This window comes from Anas acuta, chromosome 1 (genome assembly GCF_963932015.1).
Source record: "Anas acuta chromosome 1, bAnaAcu1.1, whole genome shotgun sequence".
Classification (NCBI taxonomy): Eukaryota; Metazoa; Chordata; class Aves; order Anseriformes; family Anatidae; genus Anas; species Anas acuta.
The window spans coordinates 167773319-167791123 of NC_088979.1; the positions used below are offsets into that span (position 1 = coordinate 167773319).

The 17805-nt window shown below is 41.4% G+C and overlaps 2 protein-coding genes and 1 long non-coding RNA gene across 4 annotated transcripts in view; 1 reads left to right on the forward strand and 2 right to left on the reverse strand.

Moving 5' to 3' along the window:
* Positions 1 to 1941: 1941 nt before the first annotated feature.
* On the reverse strand, positions 1942 to 5780 carry SLC35E3 (solute carrier family 35 member E3). Of its 2 annotated transcripts, XR_011091931.1 has the most exons (6): positions 5386 to 5780; positions 5186 to 5296; positions 3872 to 4030; positions 3551 to 3620; positions 2832 to 2914; positions 2305 to 2357 (listed from the first exon to the last, which is right to left on the reverse strand). XR_011091931.1 is itself a non-coding variant. In XM_068669260.1 (5 exons), exons 1-5 carry the CDS (start codon positions 5773 to 5775, stop codon positions 2171 to 2173), a joined length of 930 nt encoding a protein of 309 aa, XP_068525361.1. In that variant the 5' UTR covers positions 5776 to 5780; the 3' UTR covers positions 1942 to 2170. The 2 variants fall into 2 exon arrangements, 1 of the variants encoding a protein (XP_068525361.1); XM_068669260.1 differs by lacking the exon at positions 3551 to 3620 and having other exon boundaries at positions 1942 to 2357.
* Positions 5781 to 5928: 148 nt separating this feature from the next.
* LOC137849536 (uncharacterized) lies at positions 5929 to 8793 on the forward strand. Its single transcript, XR_011091932.1, has 2 exons — positions 5929 to 6032; positions 7507 to 8793. It is a non-coding gene; the product is annotated as an uncharacterized lncRNA (long non-coding RNA).
* NUP107 (nucleoporin 107) overlaps positions 6552 to 17805 on the reverse strand; it is a 28622-nt gene continuing 17368 nt past the window's right edge. Inside the window, exons 16-28 of the mRNA XM_068669258.1 lie at positions 16258 to 16403; positions 16093 to 16141; positions 14886 to 14955; positions 14326 to 14444; positions 12002 to 12040; positions 11521 to 11671; positions 10879 to 10985; positions 9778 to 9880; positions 9365 to 9525; positions 8987 to 9112; positions 8149 to 8262; positions 7685 to 7852; positions 6552 to 6880 (exon numbers count right to left, since the gene is read on the reverse strand). Coding sequence (XP_068525359.1) covers positions 6773 to 6880; positions 7685 to 7852; positions 8149 to 8262; positions 8987 to 9112; positions 9365 to 9525; positions 9778 to 9880; positions 10879 to 10985; positions 11521 to 11671; positions 12002 to 12040; positions 14326 to 14444; positions 14886 to 14955; positions 16093 to 16141; positions 16258 to 16403 — 1461 coding nt within the window. The 3' untranslated portion in view covers positions 6552 to 6772. The remainder of the gene's footprint in view (positions 6881 to 7684; positions 7853 to 8148; positions 8263 to 8986; positions 9113 to 9364; positions 9526 to 9777; positions 9881 to 10878; positions 10986 to 11520; positions 11672 to 12001; positions 12041 to 14325; positions 14445 to 14885; positions 14956 to 16092; positions 16142 to 16257; positions 16404 to 17805) is intronic.

The following is a 17805-nucleotide window of genomic DNA, read 5'->3' on the forward strand; positions in this document are numbered from 1 at the left end:
GTATCCAAAGAACCAACACACATAAAGAGCCTCCCGAATTCAACACTTTGAACCACACGACAAAGAAAAAGTTCAAGATACTTTATTTGTTAGGTACAACCAGTGAATCTCAAAGGAGAGCTCTTGAACATATGCAAAAAAAAATCACGCCACCTAATTGACCTTCGAGACTTGGACGTTCCAGAAACGGGCTGTATTTACAGCGTTTTGCTTCACACCGTGCTATTGCCTTTCTCCTGCAGATCTGCTCCCCTCCCTGCAGCGCCTTTTGTATTTTCAGGCATCTGTTTTGTTCGTTTTGCCACACTCCAGTCCCATCCCAAATACTGTCGTCATTGAGGCTTCAAACTCACTGTTCGCTACCCGTCAGAGTCTCTGTGGTCTGTGTTTTAGGAGAACTTGTGCACAGCACAAATTAATGCAAATGGCTTTCGTAGTGTACCTACTGAAGGATGTGCATCCAGAGCCTGTCCTGTCTGAACACATCCTTCAGCAGTCCAGGCTGGATTTTTAAACTAATTATAGAATTACAAAAATGCATTAAAAACTACCCTTGGACCAGTACAATGGCTAGGACACAGTCGGTAAAGACGTGAAGTTACTGGGGTATTTCTGACTCTGAAATGTTATGGAGTATTACAGCCTCAGCTGAGGTTGCACAAAGTTACTGTTTCTTAAGCCACGAATGCTGTAACAGAATAAATAACTTATGAGCGTCAGGTCTACGTTGGTTCTTACGTGAAGACTTAGCTCAGAGGAATTAAATATTTCTCTTGATGGCTGCACAACTCGAACACCTGTTTCTGTTCACGTAATTCCCCTCCTTAAATCTGCTAGAGGTAGATGAAGGCAAAATAAACTCCAGAGCGTAAGGAGCAAGATGCCGCAGATCGATTCGAACCTCGCGAATCTAGCGAGCATATGCTTCCACCAGACTTACCGAGAGCTTTTATTTCTCCTTCCCTTTTTAAAATAGAACAGTGCTCAACTTCTCCTTCCTCCCATGCTGTCAAAAATCAGTGCTCGCTACCGGCATGAAGTAATTTTCAAAGCGCTCCCGAATTAGAGCAGAAGTAGGTCCCACCTCGCGCTCTCCTCAGTCCCTTGGACACGTTTTTGGGGCCTCTCTGGTGGGTGAGCGCTGCCTTGCTGGCGCTGCCCGGGCACCTGGCGGTGATCCCCGAAACCAGAGAGATGCACGGATGCTGCCCAAGGCTCCTGGGGCAGGAGGTGGGCTGCGGGCAGCAGGGAACCGCGCAGCCCTCACTCCCGCTGCAGGCTGGGACCTTCCCAGAGATTCCTCTGGGAATGTTTTTAGCACGGGCTGCAAAATATTTGGCGATTATTACCGTAAAATCTGAGATTTGATTAGGCTCGCGAGTACGTACAAGATCTCGTGTCCAGCCTGGGTTTTGGCACAGGGAAAATCACGAAGCAGCAACACGTTTTCTGAAATCCCCGATGAATTTGTTAACGTCCTGACAGAGCAGAAGCAAAATTTAAGATGGACAGCTCAGAACCGTTTTCCTGCTTTTCTACAGCTTGGCCCAAGGCTTCACCGTTTTCCAATGTCTTCCTCCTCCAGTAATTTTCTCTCATTTCTTTAGCTGAAACTCGTCAGTGTGTTCAAGTCAAGCACACGGAAGAAAGGATGTAAGAAACAGGAATGAGTTTGGCAGCCCTGCCTAAAACAACAAAACAAGGTGCTTGCCCTCGTCATCATCCACCAGACAAAAAGGAGGAAGCGTCACTACACACCAGCACGTCTGCATTAAAGTGCCTCCGAGTTTCCTCACAACCATAAATACTGGCACGGTCACAAAGGCAAGAGGACTTCTCTCCTTCTCTCTCAGTCCAGCAGCCATCGCGATTTCGTTTGGTATGCAAAAAAACATAATTACTTTCGTAAAATTTCCACAGCAATTTGAAGTGTGCCACGTCTTTTTAAGTGACCATTTAAATTAAAAGTGATAGGTCAGACCGCGCTGGGCAAACCCTGGCACGTCACATAATTCAATCAGTTTGTCCTGGTTACAGAGCGACCGTCCCAGCAGTTCAACTAAAACCATGGCTCAAAACGGATGAGGCAATTTCGTGCATTCTGGAACCAACGTGTACTGAAATATTTGTTCTCCTTCCCAATACTCCCAGTCTCCAGAAAACCAAAGCTTCATGGGCGCTGAGCCAATTTGCTCTTATTGCTTTCCTGCTCGCTCAGCTTGAAGTGCGTGTAGGCTAAAATGCCCAGCAGCGTGCACAGGATCCCAAGGCCTTGGTTAACAGACAGCGGGTCCTTAAACAAGAGGCAGCCTCCCAGGAGGGTGATGCAGAACTTGAAATGGCCGAACATGTTATATCTAGGCAGCTGTTAAGGATTGCAACAAAATAATATTGATGTTTGCTGTTAACAGAAACACTCGGGAACGTCATCGATTACATCCAAGGCACGTAAAGGTGCATCGCATTGACTTCATCTCGCACAACTCCCTAGCATCTCTGCAGCCATGGGAAGAGTTAACCTCCACGTACAGCTTTCCACCCGTCCTACCAAACGCGTTGACACACCAGTTCCTCCTCGAGGTAGCCAAACTCAGGTTAAATAATCCTTGTAGGCATGAAGGTCACGTCAGGGAGTTAACAGTGGTGATCTTTACAAGCCATGACCAAAGAAGTAAAAGGCACTAAAACATGCCCGTGCTTTCCCAGCTTCATCATGTAAAAAAAAAATCAGGCAGGTTACAAAGCAGTTTTCCCACAGCAGACCCAGCCAAATAAACGCTAACATAATTTATCTGGGAACAGGAGAAATAACTGAACATTACAAAGGATACGTGACAGGTGATGTATTTCCAATGATCCAGTAGATGGACAAGTTGACCATGAAGGCTATTACACCCGACAGCAGGACCATTATCTGTGGATTAACAGACACAGTCAGCACCCCAGCACACTTCTGACCAGCCACAGACATTCCAGGTTATTTAGTTAGGCTCCTTTACTTGCAAATGCAAAATATCAGGCAGGAAAGACATATTGAGAACAAAAATAGAAACAATTTCAAGTCAGTGCAGACACCGGTGATGCGTATGAGTAGCTCAGGGTATGATGCCCATAAATGCAGACTGATGGCACCGCACGCCTTTTCTCCTTTACTCTCAGTGAACAGCTATGAGTGATTTGGAAAACCTGGCTACTCATACGCACAGAAGTTACATTCATCACCTTCGAGAGATGGTCAACAAAGAAAATTATCCAATTTTACTATTCCGAATACTTGCTGTTCCATTCATAAACTCCAGCACTACTTCCACCCGTCATGGAGTGGTGTGATCAGCAGTGGTGAGAAAACACCACTGGCTTTCTTCTGGTGTCACCAAGGACATCAAAAGGCTCAAGAGAAATTGCAGCCTTCTTGCTGAAAGCAAACTGGCCTTTCTAGAGAGCAACCAACGCTGGCAACCTTCCACAGAAGAGGAGTTGAGAGTGGCAGAAGTGAGCATGCTTATCTCTTTTCTGAGTGGACAGTAAGAGCTGGAACCAGGGCACTTACATATTCCTAATTTAATACCCTAGGGGAAGCTTCTGGATTTTGTCAGATTTTCCTGTGGTTCAGGTGCCTTCTAAACAGAAACAAGAATAAGGAGGTAAATCAACTGACAGACAAACTCCTCTAAGAGGAAGCGGGGCAGACACAAGTTTTGTTTTTTTTTCCCTCTTTCCACATGCCCCTCTCATCTCATTATAGTTAATGACTGTTGTACAAAAATCTGTTTGTTTCACAAAGAAACGGATCTTAGCAGCAAATATCAAATTTAAATACATCAGCAACGATGGCTTATTTAAGGAAAAAAAGAGTCAATGAAAATCTTACCACAGCAGAAAGTGTCCAGGGCCCAAATATCCCCCCTTCTCCAAAGACTGGCTCGAAGAAGGGTATGATGAACAACAACATAGCCGAGGACATTGGTGCCTGATAGTACAGCAGCTGCATAGAGTTTACCTGCAACTCATGCTGCTTCGCTCCTACCCACTAAAACCAAGAGAGAAAGCTGTTAAACAGGAGGAAAGCAACCCCAAACCATGTACTAATACGCAGGGCGTGCCATGCAGACAATATTAGGGTAAAACTGAACTGGTGAGCATTGCTGCCTACTGTTCCCTGTCCAGAGGGCCAGGTGTTGGCTTTTGTAAGCACACAAGCACTGGAACGCAGCCACGGGAGGAGGAAAGAGAAGGCAGCGAAACCCCCATCAGCTAAATGCCTAGCACCTAAACCTTCCTTTTCCTTCCTTCCTCCCTGGCAGCAAGGTATTATACTCGAGGAGGAACAAAAAAAGTAGCAGAGCTGGGAAGGAAACGCCAGCTCCCTTCTAGTCAAGGCAAATTCAAGACCCTCTCTAGGATGGAGCTGAGCACCTCCACCAAAACAGCAAGCAGCTGCAGGGAGCGCCTTTCACCCCCCTTCTTTATATGCTGTGCTTCTGATGTTGTGTGCATCACTTCTAATCCTCACTGATTGCAGTGCAGCTTATGCTGCTTTTCAAAGCCGTCCGTTTACTTCCACAGACAAAAATTCTGCAGTTTATCGTCAGAAATATTTCCAGAGCTATGTTAAAAAATAAAACTGACTACCAAATGTAGCGACTTTTGCTCCTTCCGTGTCATGTTCACTGCTAACACAGATTCCAGTGCATATAATACAATTTGGCTAATTTTTTTTTTTGGAAAAATTACAGAATAATTTCACTCAGCTGCTATCATTTCTCCAGTGCACAGCCAGCTGAGGTTAGTACGCCCCGTCTCTCCCCTTCTGCCCCCAAACAGGACAGCAGACCATTATCTCTCATCTTGCGTGCTACAGGTTGCAGAGCCTTGCTGCTTTTGGAGGCACAGAGCATCTGCCATGAACAAATTAGAGTTCAACGTGACGATGGCTTTTGTGTCAACGTGACAGGGGACTCTAATTTGGGAATCTTTTAGGGTCACGGCAGACAAGGTGCTGATTGCAGGCTTTTAGCCCAGCGCTACAGCATGAAGGGCTAAGGCAACCCTCAGACACACCAATTTTTCCCCCCATAATAAATCTTGCCCATTTGGGAAGGGCCCAGATGCGAGGTACTCAGAACACCAAAGGCATTTTGGTGACCACCTTCACCCCCTGTCCCCACCCCAAGCTGTTACCCACCACTTGGTAGAGCGAGGTGACCAGGACGCCCAGCGTGGCGAACACCATGCCGAGGGCGTTGAACTTGACATCGTAGTAGGAGTTGAGGAAGACGCCCAGCGTGATGGGCACCTGCGGGCGAGAGGCACCCGGTGACGGAGCCGCCCCGAAGCCCCCCGAAACCTCCCCAAACCTCCCCAAATCCCCCCGCGGCCCCTCACCAGCGTGAGCTTGATGCGCAGCGGGAAGGTCTTGCCGTAGGCCAGGCTCTGGATGGCCACGATGACCGGCGTGGTCATGGCCTTGGCCAGCTGGTAGGTGCCGATGGTGTTGCTCTGCAGGGAGAGGTTGGTGAAGACGACGAAGCCGCAGAAGCTGAGGGCCAGGGGCAGCACCTGGGCGGGCCGCAGGCTCTTGGGGGCGAAGGCGCCGAGCGCCTGGCAGAGGTAGAGGCCGAGCCAGGTGATGGCGAAGTGCACCAGGGTGAGGCTGAGGTTGGGGAAGCCCAGGCGCACGTACAGCCACTTGTTCAGGAACACGATGCAGATGGAGGCGGACAGGTTCACCAGCAGCCCCGCCGCCAGCCGGCCCTGAGCCGGCACCCAGCCCATGGCGCTCGGCGGGGCCGCCACCGGGGACCGGGGACACCGGCACCGGGACCGGGGACACCGGCACCGGGGGCACCGCGATCGGCAGCGGCAGCAGCGCCCCCGCCCCGCCCCGCCCCGGCCGCCGCCGCCGCTGCCGTGCCCGCCCCCGCGCCACGTGGCCCCGCGCCTTCCGGCGGCACCGCCCGCACCGGGGGACGGGGACGGGGCCCGGCAGCCGCCGCCCGGCTCCCGGCGCCTTCCCCCGCTGTAAAAACCCGGTGAGGAGCGGCTGGGGGAGCTGGGGGGGGAGAGGGGGGTCAGGGGAGGCCTCACTGCTGCCTCAAAGGAAGGTGGGGGGGCTGGGGTCGGGCTCTGCTCGCAGGGAAATAGGGGTGGGAATAGAGGGGGTGGCCTCAGGGTGCCCCAGGGGAGGCTCAGGGTGGGAATGAGGAGGCAGTGCTGCTCGGGAAGGGCGGTCAGGCGCTGGGACGGGCTGCCCAGGGAGGTGGTGGGGTCACCGTCCCTGGGGGTGCTCAAGGAGAATTGGACGTGGTGCTTGGGGACACGGTTCAGTGGGTGACATTGCTATTAGGGTGATGGTTGGACCATATGATCCTGGAGGGCTTTTCCAACCCTAATGACTCTATGCCTCCTCATCCCTTTTTCACCCACCCTTTGCACATTCTCCTGCTGCTGAATAATGCTTCTGCTCTAGAGGGAATGCCTCAGCAGTGCACTGAAGTGGAGGTTCACGCTCTCCCCATACACAGACAGTTTAAATTAGAATGAACACCATGTTTGAAAACCATTTTTATTAGAAAAAAATACAAAAGAGGGCATGTAACAAATATCCTCTCACGTTGGTCAGGCTTTGTCACGTTCATAACTTAAAGCTGAGCTGTTGTTTTTCTTTAAGCAAAGATCAGAACAGCTTCACTGAGGCGTGGTTGTGTTGTTCTTGTAATCGATGTGTCTAAACTTCATGTTCAGAAGTCTTTGCAAGTACCTACACAAAAATCTATGACTGAATTTCATAGCCCAGTGGATCGAGGTCCTGGTCCAGAAGCATCAGAGAAGATTCCCTCAGTTTCTGTAGAAGTTTTTTGAGTTCTTCTTTTGAAAACACCTAAAAATAAAAAATACTCAATTGAGTTATATTTCTGTACAACGAATTGCACTGATATCAAAATAAATGGTGGTTGACTGAGTTACACAATGTTTTCATTTATTCTTCATTTAGGACAGTGTCCAAAACAGACATTTCAGAATGGCCTTTATTAAGGGACTGGAAGCTAGCGGCAGTATTCAAAACCTGCAAGTAACATCAAGACAATTCTGTCTTATGACTACTACAAAAATTATTGGGAAGCAGCCCAGTTTAGTGTTCCTGTTATTGCTGCACATTGTATTAAGCCAATCCATGTAAATGCATCACAGTATTTTTCTTAGTGTTGATGGTTCTCATAAGGTTTCTTTTTTGGGGGGGGAGGGAGCAAGGGACATTGTGCCTTTTTTGGTGATATATTTTGGAGGGATTGTTTTTCAAGGTCTTGGAGGGAGAGGTTAGGTAAATCAAGTACTCCAAAATGAAACATGCTTATAAAATGTTCTGAAATGTAATAGAAAAAAATCAGTTACAGTTTTACAGCTCAACTTACTTCAATAGCCCTCATCCAAAAATTAGTAACTGCACTACTCAGAAAAACTGAGTTATCATCTTCAGTGATGATGAATTTCAAATTTAATTCCTAGATTGCTTTCAGTCAGCACACAAAGAAAGCCTTTACTACTGCAGCGAACGGGAAGAGATGAAGAAACTGAGGATGTTCAGTACCATATGGTATCTTCCTTTCTGAATAGAAGCTTTTCCCACAGTCAACCCACAGAAGTTTTAATTGGAAGCCAAGCTGTCTAGAGCTCAGTAACTCACCGTATAAAGCTTGTGTCGCTCAGAAGCGACCATGTCAGCCAATCTCAGGCACTCCTGATACTGTCCAGTACTGTGTAACACCGTGTGCAGTAAAAAGCACATCATCGGCAGACACAGCTTGCGCAGCAAAATCATCTGATGTGTTCGTTCAGGGTCGTCCTCAGCATCCTTAGCATAGCAAAACATGAATGAGTATTATGAATATTTACCTTTAAAGGCCAACTCCACACAATCATGCAACTAGCAGTGTCAGAGGCAAAAAACTGGGCTAACCAGCCTAGACTGGACTGCCAGATCTGATCTATAAAGTGAGCGAAGGGGAAGCAATCTGAAACCGGTCACAGCAAGGCCGGAGAGAATTACTGCTGAGTAAACACAAGGACGTCAAGCTAAAGATGACAAAGGTACAGCTGGGTACGATCCAGCGTTTGTGGTTTATGCCATGATATAAAAGTTTATTTTACCTCTCTAACATCAACCATCCATCCTCCATCAACAAACAGCAACACGTTGTACATTTTCTCTTTCACATCAGCTGTAAGAGCATCCAAGAGACCTTTCCAAATACCGTAGTCCACCTGGCAAAGAAAGAAAAAATAATCTGCTGTGAGACAGGATAATTTCCGAGGCTATTTTAACACAGAACCTTCACCTTGCATATAGCAGCTAGCACAGCTCTAATTCAAACTACAATCTTCAGCCAATGGCTAAAACAGCCTGCTGCTAACTGCCATCACCACTTCATTCCCTGTACAGAGTATCAAAAAGTTGTTCAGGAACAGTCAAACCACTAGAAGAAGCTAGCTTTAAATAATTTATTCTGTCACACTTATAAAAACAATACTTGAATAAACTGAATATAGCATACTCATACTGGACAGATATCCAAAAAGAACTTCTGAAAAAAAGAAAGAAAAAAACCCACCAAAACACAGCAGCATCTTTCAGAAATGAAAATGTGACAAATAAAACACAAAACAGCCTTCATCCTCCACTTCTGGGGAACGGTTAATAGCAAAATCAAGTAGTCAGGTGTATTTATAACGCTGACACATATAATGAATATTTACCATATGGTATTATAAGTACAGCTGTCACATAAGAAAGAAGCCTGAGAATTTATTGTGCAGCTGCCTTACTATTCTTCTGTTTTATACTTCCCCTTTTCAGCACAGAAACAAGGTGTTTTATAATAGAGTTCTTACGCAAGATGAGTTAGCAGACTTCTGTTTGGTTAAACTAAGACTGCCTCCTATGCAAGAATATAAATATTAATAGTAAATAACTGGAAATTTTACCTACCTCATACTTTTTCTCTTTATGTTCATGGGCCACTTTTTCAGTAAAACTTGCTTGTGGCACCAAAGAAGGCTTCTGCGGAGCTGAGTTCATGTGTTTAAACCATTCATTGAAGGTTTCATGGGCTTCCTGGATTGCATTGGGAACAAGGGACATTTTTCACTCATTTTTAAGAATGGCATTAAATGCACCAAAAGCCAAAATTTACTTTATAACAAGTATAGAAAGGACCTCACCATTTTGTAAACTTTCAGCTATAGTGCAGCCAGGAATCAGAAATCAAATCAAATGGACAAAGTTTAAAATCTCACCACCGAGGCAAAGCCACCCTTATTTTTAAGTAATAACTTGAGTACGGTTGGAACTATATTTGAAACTCACCAAATATGCCCGAATACACAAATGTTCTCTTATGGCATTGTCATCTTCAGCTGGAAGTGAAGTCTCCATTCCCTGTTCTTCCCATTGGTTATATATTTCTGCTATAGAGTCTTGGGGAATCTTCACAAACACATCTTTTGCAGCTTCATGTTTCTTGGATGCTACAAGAATGCAAACTGAGTGTCAACAATGTTGTACTTACCATACTTTATTTGTATAAAAAGACAAACTGTACCACAATTGTTCATTAAAAGTAAAAAAGATGGATCAGACTGTGCTCTCTCTACTATATTGCCCATGCTTTTTAGCAGACTAGATTCAAAGTTACATAAAATGTAATCCCAATAGTCAATGAGAACTAAAAAAAAGCCTATAGAGAACAAAAAGCCTATAGTATTTGTGAAGTGTATTACCCAAGAACTTCCTCATGATTGCATTGCTTTGCTTAAGTGCTTCTGCCCTCTGTGCAGGATCAAATACGAGCCAGTCAATTACATCTATTTTCAGCCGATCCACCTGTAAAAGCCAACATATTAGTTAGATTCACCAACATTTCAAGCATACAGATGGTGTTAAATACAATGAATCAGGTCAACAAAACACGCAAGTTTCTAGAGATCTTTGGACAGCATTTTAACTAGTGAGAATCACTTTATTCATATGTTTTGTATGAAAAGCTTACAAAACAAGCTCTGCAGTCGAGATTCAGCCAAAATCCATTTCCAAGTATTGCCAAGACTTTCAGACCAACGGATGAGCAACAACTCTCAAGAGTTTTTATGGATTACCTTGCACCTTCCTCAAACTTTATATGAACGCTCTGCATAAACATGGTTTATGGAACCCTTGCTATAAACTTGAGGGGTTCAATCAGCCTGCAACCGGAGTTTTCCAGCTGTTGCCTTAGGTAAGCTTCCCATTTTAGCTCAGGCAGGATGCAAGAGTAAACTTTTTAGGAAAGGGCAAAACATTGCTACAAGTTTGCAAACTATCGCTTGCTTTCTAAAGGATACTCTGCAGAAAGAAGGCTAGCTATTAACTGCCTCGTGGGCACTAAAGCACTGGACTGGATCCAGCTGAATCAGTAATGACAAAAAACCTGTCAGTAAGGCTATGTGTGTAGTAGCTAGAATATATTACTGGAACATGTAATGAGGTGCACCTGAGCTCCAAAGTGTCAATCCTCATAATTCTCAGAAGCTAGGATAATACCCTGCTCTTCAGCTACAAGATATTTTGTCACAGTTATTTCACTGGCTTTATCTTCAATTACTGCTCTCATACAAGCTGGCTGCTGAATGACACACATCACAGCCCAGATCAAGGAGATGTAGAAACAAAGTTAAGAATTCATCCAATTCACCTCCTCACTTGACTGTATGGTAAGCTTGTTTTCCTCACAGCCTTTTTCGAGACAATTTCCATCATTGTTTAAAGAGAAATTTAGATTATATATGGTAAAGGACTCTGTAATTTTCCGGAAACCGGAGTATCTGCCCAAAAAAGTTACTCACCTCTGTCGTGCCTGTGTCTAACATATGATCATGGTGACTGAATTCACCAGCATCCTTCTTGCGGATGTTTTCAACAACGGTTTTTGTTATCGCTGCAACATCCAGACCTAGGTTAAAAGTATTGTGCAACAGTGATCAGAAATTCAAACTTGCCACTGAATGAATCTCAGACTCTGTCTGTAGATCTTACTTCTTACTACTAGTAATCAGTCTAGTTATACTCACATTGCCACCCTAAATTACAGGCTTTTGATATAGATAATTTATTGTAGGTATATCTGAGATAACAGAAAACCCCAAACATCAGTCCGTCCTGGACTGCATATAGATCATTTGTCAAACTTCAGAGCGTGTATTTGAGACAGGAAGTGGGCACACAGTTCCTGTTGTGTTTGGACGTGATCCGCAAACAGAAGTGCTATTTAGTTTACTTTACAAAAAGAACTGCAATTCCAGGTTACAGTTAGAAGACCTAATTTAAATACTTGAAGAAGTGATTGGTAAGCTGATTTTATTTAGTTGAAAAATGAAGAGAGACAGGAAGAAAACATCATCTTCATAGCCAGGTCTTGCATTAAGATCTGCTGAAAGACAGCATAACCCATTATATAAAACTATAATTAGAGTATCAGCATATCTCACCTGCTTCTCTTGCTAATTCAAGACAGTGGTGGCGTTGATCACTTTCTGTAACATCTTCTAGGAACAGAGCATACTGAGAAACAGATAGCTCTGGGGGCAAGTAGCTAACATAAAATGCTATTAAATCCGTGTGCTTCTCAGATATCAGCCGCTGCAGAATAAAAAGTATGTATTAAAAAAAAGTTATATTCCTCTGTGTAAACACTTAAGTAATGCACATTAATTGATGTGTAACACAGATGGCTGATTGTTTATTTTCATTGGAAAATTCCATTTATTTCTCAGCTTCTAAGCAAAGGTCAACAAGCTACATCTATTTCAAGTGTTGCTGACAGAAACACTGCATACTCAGCAAGCTTCTTGTATGTATTCAGAGAGTATGAACTGCCTCATAGCTGCTTCCATCCTGTAACCTTTAGTCCTTTTTCTTCCTTTTTGTCTAAACTGTCAGAGAAAACAAAATATATTCTTGAAAGCTTACCTGAATGTAGGTCTTCAGGACTTCAACAGACACTTCCTCCTTATTGCAAACAAATATAAATTCAATTTGTATTAAATCAAATGAGATAATGTTGCCAAAAAAAAAAAAAAGATAGAGAATATACTTTACAGACAACTACTGTAACATGAACACAAGGTTATTTGCTTATCCATGCTTCAGTAACTTACACTTTCCTACAAGCTCAGCTGGAAGAACTGTTTCTCTTACAGTGTGATTAAAAATAGCTAATGTATCTACTGATTCAAAGATTTAGCTTCAAGGAATTTATTTTTCAGCAACTAGTTAATACAGTTCTGGGTCTAACTGGAAAGTTACTTTTTTTTGTTTGTTTTTCTAATCTTCCCAGTTTACTAGATTGTTTTTTATTATTACTTAATAAATCCAGTATCATGAAAAGAGGTGACTATTGGAATGTGCTATATGCTCTGCTATACGACAGAAAATTCTGATGTTCCTATACATGGGGTTGATGGAGGGAGACTACTTATCACCTGGCTCATTTATTATAGTCTATACTAAATAATTCCAAATACAGCCTGAACAACTGAGACTGTTTTAGCTAAGAGTCAAGTGTTTGTTACTGAAGAACTATCATTTTAGTTTGAGTTGGTTATCTTGTGTCTATGCAGCCTTGTGTACACAGGTAAAAGCAGTTAGTGATACCCCTTGTCAAAGGTTTTAAAAATTAAAAGAAGCATCTGCTGAAGTGTATTTAGAATTCCTGTTCAGCCCACAAGATCTGTATCTCTTTTACAGAAACCAGTCAACTGAAAAATCTAAAGTCATTGGATTGTCAGATGCCACAATATAGAAGTTGTAATTGTTCAAATAAAGCGAAGTGCCAGCCCATCTTAAGATGTTTAATTGGTATGTATCTTATTAGTGCTGACTCCAGTGCTATTAGTTCATAAATCACTTTCATATTCCTTAAAGACATTACTGGCAGTGACATCTTCTGTAATCAGCCATATTCAGTCCATGAGCTGGGAAATGCTGAAAGCACGCAAACTGCTTTTTGTCAAATTCACATTATCATCTCTAAGTAATATAAAGCAATATAAAAACAAGCTTGCTTTATTTTTTTTTGTCTCTGCACTTTGATATGAACAGTACTTGAGGAGATTTTGCTAAGTTTTCCTCTACCAGCAAGAAAACTAAAAGTACATAAGCACATACCTATATAAATTGTACTCAAAACACCAATTAAGGAATATCATAAAAGCCTGCACAACCTTCTCTTACTTCTGAGGTCTACTGAGATGAATGAGTACCCTTCCTCTAAAATTTTGGAGAAGGTGAATTTACTGGAAGTAACTGACAACTGGTCATCATCCCACAGTGGAATTCACATAGGAAGTTGCATCTATTTTGTTCTCTCTATTAAACATGCTAAGAATTAGTTATACTGCATTGTGCTTAAAGACCTAGTCTATCAAATTTTGATTCTGGCTAGTATATGTATATTTATAAAATTCATTTATATGTATACATGTATATATGCTTTTTTTTTTTTTTTTTAAAGACACACACGTTCTCCTAAATGATAACTAACTTCAAAATCAACTTCATCAGGGGAATGAAGCAATGATTACAAACATGAAAAAAAAACTCAAAGCTGGGTTTAAATCAGCAAAGGAAAACACACATTTGTATTTTGCTGAAATAGGTTATATTCAGAAACTTATACAAGCACTTCTAAATTTTAAAGTAGTAGAAAAGGAGTACTTCTAATTATTTGTGATTGTCTCAGAAAAGAGTAATTGGATCACATAGCTGCATCTGCATTTTTAACATAAAGTGATTAGGTAGCTAGTAAGCTATACTCACTATGTATTTACAGAAAATACGGAACCGTTTTGGCTAGAAGCAAAAGGAGCCAATTACCTCAAGCAAAACAGCATTTACAAGCTCCCAGCAAAATATACAATTCCAAGATCAGTACTTAAAATCAGGTTATATTAATAGCATCGTGGCTGTTATTAATTAGCCTAACCTTGAATTTTGAGTCAGGCCCTTCTCAACAAAAGGCTTATAAATAGAACCCACCATCCTCAAAAATATTTTCAAGCTGAATTGCAGGGGAAAAGCGCTCTTTTTAAATTTTATTCTTTTAAAATTTTGATTGTTTTGATACCCTTTTTAAATTTTGATTGTTGTGCTTTGGTTCCAAGATCAACAAATACACTACAAGCATGCAGCTCCTCCTCAGCCTGGTGGTACCATTGTTGCACTAAGTTTATGTATTAACATACACACATTTTTAATACAAAGAGTAGATATTGCTATGAGAACAAATCACCCACCTTAGTCTGCAGGCCCAAAGTGCGGAAAAACAGAATAAGATGTGTCATGAAACGAAGGAGGTGCCCTGGCAGCACACTTCTCTCTTTAGAAAGCCATTTGCTGAATTCTTCCATTAAACCTGTAGCCACCCAGGAAATGTCTGTTATTAGTCATATCCTGGGAAAATGCCTAAGAAATATTTCAAAAGCTCTGCATCTACTCAACAAACATAATTTAGCCTCAGAAGTGCAATAAAACAGAACAGCAACAGTTTGGTAAATATTCAGCTGTTTGGCTTAAATATCTGCTTGAACTTCGTCATTTCTCAGAAAAAGTTGCAGCACTAATTCGCACATACATTCTGACACATTTACATGATTTCATGTCTTCTTTGAAAACTATTTTGTGTGTCAAACTGCAGAAAGTCTCTATAGTTCTTGATTAAAGAAGCAGCTTAGCTTTTAGGTGGAGTTTGCCTACTGTGTGTTTCTACATTCCATTCGCATATAAAGATTCTGGAAAGGTCACTAGAAATAATGTAGTCAGTTGACATTTAAAAATCACTTAGAGAAAAGCTCACCATCCACATCTCCCAGTATAATGAATTTCTGAATCACATGGTAGTGTTCTTGGTTCTCCTCTATAACCCTCTAGGGAAGAAAAAGGAAAGTTCAAACTGTGAATAAAATCTTATAGCACAATATATAAAGAAAGCAAAGTTATAAATAAAGCAAGGGTTCCTTAGGGAAAAAAGCTATTCTATTTCAAAGGGTATTCTGCATAAAAAGCAAAAGAAAATATACCTGTTATCTCTATGTCAAATTACAAGAATATTGACAAACTGAAAGATACAGAACCAGAATATAGATCTGTGAAGTTCATACTTTCATGTAACGGAAGAAATTCAAGACCAAGGGCTTTTTGCTTTGAAGAGGAGAATAAATAGCAATGTTACAGAGAGTAGATTCTACAAAGCCATAGAACAAGCAACATTTTGTATAAAGATGTAAAGAAAAGGCCTGTGAAACTTATTTAAGGAAAAGACTTTTTTTTCTGTAGAGGAACTAATACATGACATACAATTCAACTGCACCTGTGAAATTGCTGTGTGGTGAGAATAGCACTAACAGGCTATGGCAGCTGGGTGTATCTGGCTAACCCAATCAACCTGTAAGCTGTCCTTCAGCATGCCTTTGTCTTAGCAATATGATGAATACTATGTCTGTTCCACCAATGGAACGGATTTGATTCCCTTGAATCGATTTCATCAAATCTACTTTCAATTTAATATTTACAAAATTAACAGGTAAGTTATATATTCTATCTCAAATTAAATAAATACCCTAAGTGTAAAGAAGAAACAGTCTGCTTATGCAAATACGCTTCTTAATTTTCAAAGACCTGTTCTGAAACATGCAGTCAAGCCTCCTACAAAGAAAACTGCATGAAATCAATCCTTGCACATTCTGTCGAAGTGTTAAGTAGGTGATTTACTTTGTCTGCTTTGCATGCCTTACAGCACTTGCTAGTACCCTGTTTCTTTAGCAAATCTAGTTAGCTTAGCAGACACAGGACAAGACAAAACCTGCATCTTTTTCATCATTAAAAGGTGGCAAAAAAAAACAACACTATCTGAATTGAAGAAGTACACAGTACAAAGATATAAACCTATAACAAACCAGCCACTGTACATATCTGAACATTTCATTAAATGGTGGAGTATAAGTACAACCTAGTGAGTAATTAAAAATAGTAAACAATGAGCAGAAACTGTAATTAATATATACCTTTTTGTCTGTTGCTTGAAGTTCTTCAAAAACTTTTTCTGAAGTCCAACTTCAAAGTAGGAGAAAAAAGGCAAAAAAAAACACAAACATTAGCTTGAGTATTGCAAAAGGATCACGCAGGATCTTTTGTTGAGTGTAGGAAAGTATTTGTTACTTAAAACTTACTTGGTTTCTAAATACTCTCTAGGGAGCTCTTCCGTCTCCTCTGTAGCTACTACTGACGTTCGGATTTCTTGCTCCACAAGAGTATCTACCATGACCCTGAAATATGCCCAGACAGTATCTTCCCAGGTATCACAAACTGGAAGAAGCTATGCATATAAACAAAACAAAAGAGTAAAAGTTATGAGAGATTGAGAACCATCAGAATCCAAACATAGCGACTGTAATTTAGGGTCAGAATTTGTTCTGTCAAAGCAAACTGAAGACCATCTCGAGCAGCAACCATTCCTTCATTAGTGCAGGATACAGTAATGAAGGACAATTTACAATAAAAAAAACCCTTTCACTAAGTAATGCTCTACTTCCTTGACTATTTTAAATCAAAGGTTGTCAAAATAAATACTCCTATTTCCTCCTTTCACAGGTGACACCGCTCTGACACCATTCCCTCTCTTGTGTAACAGCTCAGATAACCAGTACAGATGAAAACTGAACTCCACTTCTCTACCGGGTCATTTGTCAACAGGATCACTTTGCCGTACTGGTTTATGTTATGGTTGCACAAGTCACCATGGAATAATGAAAAGTGAAGGGCGGGAGGAAGGTCTTTGCATCAGTGACACCTTGGAAGTCTTTGAACTATGTTACTTTATTCAGAAACTAAGAGGATACAGATACACACAGAAATTATATATACATAATAATGTATATAAGTAACACACACACACACAAATATAAATATATTAATTCTCACTACACCTCTAAAATTGGTAACATGACATTTGATAAATCTCAGTTTGAGAGATAACCGAGCAGGACAGCCCAGATAATACTATTATAGATAGATTAATAACTGCCTTTGGAGAATAACTTTATATTCAGTTCTTCTCTGAATCTTACTATGCTCTTTCAGCAGAGAAACCTTGGGACAAGTTCCAGAGACAACAACACACTTCATGAAGCATTTCTATCTTACAGAGATTTTAAAATTACTGAAATTACTGAAAACAACTAATTTCATTAAGTGTGTCTTTCCTCTGCCACAAGAAGGTGAACACTTCTTGCTCCATACATCTGTATTGTTTTATGATGCCTTCTTCTGCCAAAGAACCGATTTTTAAACTTCAATGACTAAAATCAGAAAACATTCACTGTCACCCCTCCCTTTATTTTCGGAGTTTTTTTTTTTCCTAATACATCATTCTAAGATGGGGGAGGGGGTGTCAATCTCCTCAAGTAGGGGATTATCACTGATTAATGTAACAGCAAGTAAACCTTTATAATATTGAGTGCTACTTCCCCATTGTTCTTTAAAAGAAAAATCTCTACTTAGGAGAGCACAACAGTACCTGGAGAATTAAAACTAATAAAAGGGAGAATTACATAAAGATAAAAAAGTATCATACAGAAAAATAAAAACTACTGATTGTGAAATTTGGTTACAAAATAACCTGTGGATATGCCAACTTGTCTAATGCTTGCAACTTAAAGCACTGACAAATCACAGTACTGTGCATGAGCAGAAAAATGACTATATAAGCTCTTAAGTAA